General features: G+C 34.9%; 1 protein-coding gene across 3 annotated transcripts; it reads right to left on the minus strand.

Moving 5' to 3' along the window:
- Positions 1–865: 865 nt before the first annotated feature.
- On the minus strand, positions 866–6,360 carry LOC133300580 (U-box domain-containing protein 5-like). 3 transcript variants are annotated; one of them, XM_061500146.1, is made up of 6 exons: positions 5,674–6,360; positions 4,650–4,719; positions 4,300–4,485; positions 3,827–3,934; positions 2,352–3,529; positions 866–1,924 (listed from the first exon to the last, which is right to left on the minus strand). In XM_061500146.1, exons 2-6 carry the CDS (start codon positions 4,704–4,706, stop codon positions 1,168–1,170), a joined length of 2,286 nt encoding a protein of 761 aa, XP_061356130.1. In that variant the 5' UTR covers positions 4,707–4,719; positions 5,674–6,360; the 3' UTR covers positions 866–1,167. The 3 variants fall into 3 exon arrangements, with proteins under 3 accessions (XP_061356130.1, XP_061356131.1, XP_061356132.1); XM_061500147.1 differs by lacking the exon at positions 4,300–4,485; XM_061500148.1 differs by lacking the exon at positions 5,674–6,360 and having other exon boundaries at positions 4,300–4,463; positions 4,650–5,638.
- Between the last annotated feature and the right edge of the window lie 516 nt (positions 6,361–6,876).

A 6,876-nucleotide genomic window follows, 5' to 3' on the forward strand; every position in this document is an offset into this window, starting at 1 on the left:
CTAAAATAATGACTTAATAGTTAATATTTTAACCAGGTTAGACCGATTTTCATAACACTGATTATTACATTTTATTACAAAATTAATCATAAAAATCGAAAAAGAAGAAGAAAGAAACCCCCTTCCGAAAGGTTTTACGTTAAAATAATGGGTTTGGTTTTACTCATGTTGCATGAGACAAATTGTCTCATGCAACACACAAAAAAGTGGGTGAAACCCACTAAGAAAGAGATGGAAAAAGAAAAAAATAGGTCCTATCCACTTTTGTGTGTGTTGCATGAGACAAATTATCTCATGCAACATGAGAAACATATTTCTCTAAAATAATTGTATTTTTTTAAGGGAAAAAAGTTTCTGATGTTATTTTAGACAACTTTGTCTAATGTTCATCGAAACGACGTCGTTTTGGAGTTGAAATATTAAAAAATGAGAATGATAAAGACTATTATAACCTGAAATAAATTAAAATTACAAAAACACCATGATTTCCGTCCAAAAACGACGTCGTTTTGGTGAACATTAGATAAAGTTATCTAAAGTAACTTTAGAAAAAACAAATCCTTTTTTTAATTCTCTTGCAAAACTTTTAATTATTTTTTTTAAAAATTTAAAATAAGCTAATTAAAACAGTGGAAAATTGTTTATCCTTTTAAATGACATAACTTATATCCTTTCACTCCCACAAAGAGGTGGGACCCATACCTTTATTTTTTATGTCAACTCTCTCTCCTCCTTTATCTATCTCTTTCTCTCTCTTAAAATGACACAACTTTATATTCTTTAAAATGACACACATTTTTTCCTTAAAACAGACATTATGTGAACAGTATAAATAATTCAAAATATCAATCCTAAAATCAGTGCTCAAAGTATATTAGTGTTTGACATATACAATAACAATAAGAAAAGCAACTCACAGCCTTGCCTACCTAAGCTAAGAGGCTGTTTCTACAACTAGATTACATGATCAATCATATAAAAGATCTATACATCACACAGCCTGCAGTTACTGTACAAAATTTTGCAACAAAACGCATTTTGAAAGAATATTTAAAGCAAAGAAATACTCCAAGATGAGCTTTAGTATTAAGTGCAAGAAAGGCATAATCCATATCCAACCACATAATATTAAGACTATCTAAAAATCCAACCTGTCCCTTATCAGTTTCACCTCTTGTTTTTTGATGAAAGTGAACTGGACTTTGAGAACAGTGATAGTTTCTTCAAAAACATGGATTTCTTTGATGGCTTCTTTTCTTGATTGTTAGAATCACGAGAGGTGTTGAGATTTGGCTCAATGCAATCTTCATTCTCAACGTAGTCAACATCCCTCAAAAGACGAAGCAGTTCCAATGCAAATGCCTTTGCATTATCATTTCCTTTATTTGAGATATTAACAAGAGAAGGGATAATCCCCTCATACATAACCAACTCACAGTACTCCACACGTTGAGAACATAAAGAGAGTAGAATAGCCAGTGAAAGTTCTTTTTCCTCATCACTGCCACTCCCAAGTATTTCAGCAACATAAGATATGCATCCTTTAGTTTCAACAAAAGCAACCCTACCCTCTTCAGTATCACAAAGGTTTTTCAATATACTTACACAGTCTCTCAAAAGGGTCATGTCTTCAAAAAATGGCAGCAATTTTGGGATGCACCCGAGAGATACCATGTAGGGACTAATTTCACCATTGGATGACAAATTGCACATTATTCTAAAAGCCTTTCGTTGGAACTCTTTGTTACCAGAATCAAGGATCTTTGAAACAGAAGGGAGTGCATGTGAAGCTGCAATGGTAGCTTTATCATAACAATTCCCAGACAGTTCTTCCATTATGACAAGAGCTTCTTCAATCACTTCTGAATCAAGAAGAGTTGCCAGCATTCTGAATGTATCTTCACTTAAATTAGTCAGATCATTTCTGCATGAAAACCACAAAGAAGTCATTCCAATATCAAAAGCAGGTGCATGAAACTTTTTTGTTTTTCTTGCAGGCAGAAAACCCATCAAATATATCAAATATGTGCGTAGGAAATTTGCTTCTTTTATGCAACATGAGATAAATATAACCCTTTAACTATATATATTCAAGCAATGAAAATGGAAGAACTATAATCTTCAGTCTTAACGTATCTGCCAAGGACCCAGAGCAAATTTTAACATTGAAAAAAGCTGAACATAACAAGCTTTCCTTGTTCTCTAAACCAAGTGAATATTGTTTTCAAAGGATGATTGTTAATCAATTTTGTCACAACTCACCAAAAAATTTAAATTAGAGAAAGATAAACCAAACTAAATTAACTAGCAATGTACCAAGAACCAAATTGCCAGGGCAAAAGAAATTGTACCTGCAGTTTTTCATAAATTCCAACAGCAACTGAGTTCCAGCTCTAAGAGCTTTCACATCATGAATATCATACGCAGTGCTCAGGAATCTTATGAGTGGGTCAACGAAATTCTCAGATGACACAGAGCAAAAAGCTTGGTAATTGCATTCGAAATCTTCTTTCATAACTTCAATGACTTGACATTGGGAATCCCATTGACGATCATGGAGTTTGGACAAATGCATCAGGTCTGTGTCATGTATATCTGCATGAGATTGATGCCTGTGAGAATTGTCACTAGTCTTGATCAACATCAAATTCAAGCCATGATTGGCTTGAGCATGTGAGGAATCTGAACTATGACTAGTATCAAACGATCCAAGTGACATGTTACTAAGATCCATTGGAAAGTTCAAATCATTCATAGAACTTCCAAAACTCCTAATGGAAGTGGAGGAAGCTTCCCATGAGTGAAAATCTTCATCTTCCCTACTTGGGTCAGGAATGGAGACTCCATTACTTTTGCACCACTTTAATATTAAGTCCTTTATGGCAGTGTTAGGAGTCAATGCCATATGGGCCAGTTTCTTTTTAGTTTTTGGGCAAATAGCATTACCCTCATCAAACCACTTTTGTATCCACATCCTTTCAAATGTTTCTCCTGATGCAATGACAACGGGGTCAAACATCAACCTTGAAGATATTGGACATGTATATTCCTCTGGGGGTGTAACTCTACCCAACTCGCTGGTGTGAGTTCTACACTGATCATAGTTCAAGTATGGATCAGACTTAACATGATGGATGCATTGAGAATCATGACCAGAGTTCTCAGTTGCAATTGGTCCTTCAATATGAGAATAGACCTTCTCCATTTGTTCCCCCTTGATTAAGTTTCCATACTTTATAAGAAGATACAAAAGATATTTCAAGATCATCTTTTTTCTCTGGTCATTTGGTCCCACATTTTCTAACAACTTCTTTATAGATCTTTTCTCTACTAAGATGGTCGTTGGGGATGTAATATTAAGTCTTGCCGCTGCAAACTGAAGAGATTCAATTTCAGAATTTTCCATTGAATCTTTATCTGAGGTTGCAGGACTTTGCTGGAGCAATTCTCTCACAACCCTCCCAGCTTCTTCTTCAGCAGAATCCAGGACAAATGTCACACACCCAAGATCATCAATTATTCCAGAAATCTGCAAGAGACATTGCAATGCCAGCTAGAGTATTAAAATGAAGCTCCAAATGGAAATGTAAAATAGATCCTATATATTAATATCATAACAACAATAAATCCTATCCAGAAATACGCAACCACCCACATTTCTCAACTAGAAAACGAAGTCCTCAGCATTATGTGGATTGTTTTTGACTTTTTAATAACCAAATGAGTTCTATGAGAAGGGCCTGATTCTTTGATAGGGAGTGTAAGAAAAGAATCAGAGGCAGTGTACTAGACAAATAAAAATGGATTGAGTGCTAACTTGACTAACCTCTGCAGCCAACATAACTGGAACCATACCCTGAATCTGGACTAAGCTTTTCTCTAATGATTTTTTTGCCTTTTTGCATTTTGAGAGTACCGAGTCCCCTGTCATTGCCTGAAAGTAATATTAGAACCAATTAAATTAGCATGCAACATGCTGGTCAATATTTTTCTACACATTATAAACTTATTTCCAAATTTTTGCATAACTATGATATGATAGATTAACATAAGATTAAAAAAAAAAAAAAAAGACAAATCACGATGCACAAGGCTCCTCGACTTACGAGGATAGGGGTAAAAATCAATTGTACGTAATGTTAACCTTATATTTTTGCAAAAAGATTATTTCTCAAACTCGAATCCGTGACCTTCCGATCACAAGGTGTAAGCTTACCGCTGCTCTAAGGCTTTTCCTCTTGTATTAACATAAGATAACCCGTTTTAAAAAAATTTGAACTTTGATGAAGAACTACACACCAGGTATAGTTTACTAGATTCGGAGCAATGTTGCAGAAGTTGTTTGGCTGTATCAATTGCACTGTTTAGCAAACACAGAGACTGTATTCCTGATGAGGATCGAGGGCGTGCTTCCTCTATACGTGGAAATATCCTTAAGACTCTATCAACTAATTTCTTCAGTTCTGTGCACATTGTACGATGTACCTTTTAACATGAATTACAATCAATAAAATGCTTAGCTCCAGTATCCAAGTGAAAAGCACCCACATATCATAAATGAGTCAATTCAATCAATACAATTAGCCATGAAAGTTCAATGTCACAGAACACCTAAAACATGGGTAGGTAAATGCAATTGTTTTCTGTACCTTAAAGGAGAGGGGATTTGGTAATGTCTGTACTACTTCACAACCATCAGTTCCCATTCAGGGGAGTGTCCTAAGCCACAAATTAATCAGAAAGGAAAAGAGCATTAAGTTAGATAATGCACTTCTTGCACAAAATCATACATTAAGCTTAAAAGAAACAATTACTGCATGCGAAAAATCAACCTCCTGTAAATTTTTGGTTGCAACATGCAGAGTGATAAGGGTTGCTATTGATAAACTCAAAGCTGCTTACCTCAAAAAAGCATAAGAGGTAGTATTCATCTAAAAAGCACAGAAACACACCAACATGAAAATAAGCATAAATATACATACCCATATCAAGTGCCATGTGCACAAGATGATTTATCAGTAACATACGCACAAAATCCTTAGCACTGTATAAAAGAACAAAAGCCATAGGGAAAAGAAAGATTTGCGTTGGGATACTCCACCAGATAAAGCAAAACTATGGTATCTTCATTGCAAATAATATTCAAAATATACCATTGAAAATTTACACCTAAAACTAGAATATATCTTATTCTAATTGCTCAGCAATCAGCATAAAAAGACCAACCAAATGAGAAAACTAAGATGTCCAGAATTCTTTTCTGACACATCATTTCAATTTTTTGTTTAAGATCACCACGTTGCAAAGCGACACTAGAATTAGACAAAGGCACGGGGGAATATCGTCAAAGACAAAAAAATAAAAAATAAAATAATAATAATAATAATAATCAGTTCTAAAGATGAAAAGAATTTAGTATATTGGGATTTTGAACCTAAACCCCTGGGGTAGCTCAACTAGCAAGTTAAGCATTCAAGGGCCGATTATTCTCACCCTTTCTCCAATAAGAGTAGTCTAATATACCCTCGGTTTTAATGAGCAGCTAGGCTTTATTTCCAGAACAAAGTGGTCGGATACCTCCGGTTTATTCAAAAAAAAAAAAAATGAAAATAGAAGGTTGAAGTTAAGCAACTTGGATTACACCATAGCAAGCAAAAAAGGAGAATAAATTACCTTGTATAACGAAGATGATAAGAAGCAATCACCACGCAGCTTATATAGAGAATCCCAACAGTACCAAATAGAATAATACCAAACCATCACATAATCCAAATATGCCACAACCCACCATCAATAAAAATATCTTTCAAACCACTACAAATTGCTATACGCCACGAGCCGCCAAAATGAATAGCGATAAAACAGTAAAATCTCCATTAACTTGATTGTATGGATTTCAATATAGCATCTTTCGTTCAGCTCTACCGTAGATAAGCATGGTGAACAAAACGCAACAACTGTTCCATGGAGTTTTTATCGAAGTAAAGTAGCACGTGTCCGTGTTCATTATCTCTTTATATCACCAAAACTCAACTTTTTGCTAGTTCATGTACTTCACCTCATAATTGTCCCACATCAGAGAGTAGTAACCAAGAAAACCCAGAATTGATATTTGATTTATGAAAATACGGAAAATAAAACAAGGAAGAAGATAGCATTGAATTTTGTGGCCCGTGAGAGAACATTTAATTATGATAACCCACCAAAGCAAAAGGGCAAATTTTTTATCTTGAGTGAAAACAAGGCATGCCCATGAAAAGAGAATCAATCATTCTCAGAAAACAACTTCAAGTGTCTTGGCCTAAGAGAATGTGATTGTTGAGTTTCAAGGAAGGTGGGGGAGAGAGAGAGAGAGACGCGTGAATTGATGAAAAGTGGAACGAAGCAGCTTCCATATCCCAACTAGTGTGTGTCAATGGCATTTTGACCAAGAAAAATAGACAAACGCCACTTTAACAAGTGAAGTAAACTGTGGTCATTGTTGGGTTACCAGCCTGTGAGGGCTGTGATCATTGTGGACCGTCCATCTCCACACACATATAAAGTGGTCTGTGTGGGTCCCAGTGTGCTCGACGCTGCTGTTGTTAAGGTGGCTATGGTTTTGTTGACTAAGGTAAGAATTACAGACATTTGAATCCGCTGACTCTATGGAATGCAAATAATTATAAATTATAATATTAAATAGGCTAATGGTGAATCCAAAAAAAAAAAAGCTTAGCATATGTAAAGTTTAAAGCAATAATTCGAGAAAGGTAAAGACATGGCCAAAAGCCCAAAACAAACAAATCTCCTGGAAATCTTTTTTAAATTTATCTCTTCAAATTTTCCTTTCATCACTAAATCTATATGAAGTTTGATTTTAAGTGGATGTGTTTA

The sequence above is a fragment of the Gastrolobium bilobum genome, unplaced genomic scaffold, assembly GCF_033153095.1.
Source record: "Gastrolobium bilobum isolate Gb01-03AN ecotype WA unplaced genomic scaffold, APGP_CSIRO_Gbil_v1 utg15456, whole genome shotgun sequence".
Lineage (NCBI taxonomy): Eukaryota > Viridiplantae > Streptophyta > Magnoliopsida > Fabales > Fabaceae > Gastrolobium > Gastrolobium bilobum.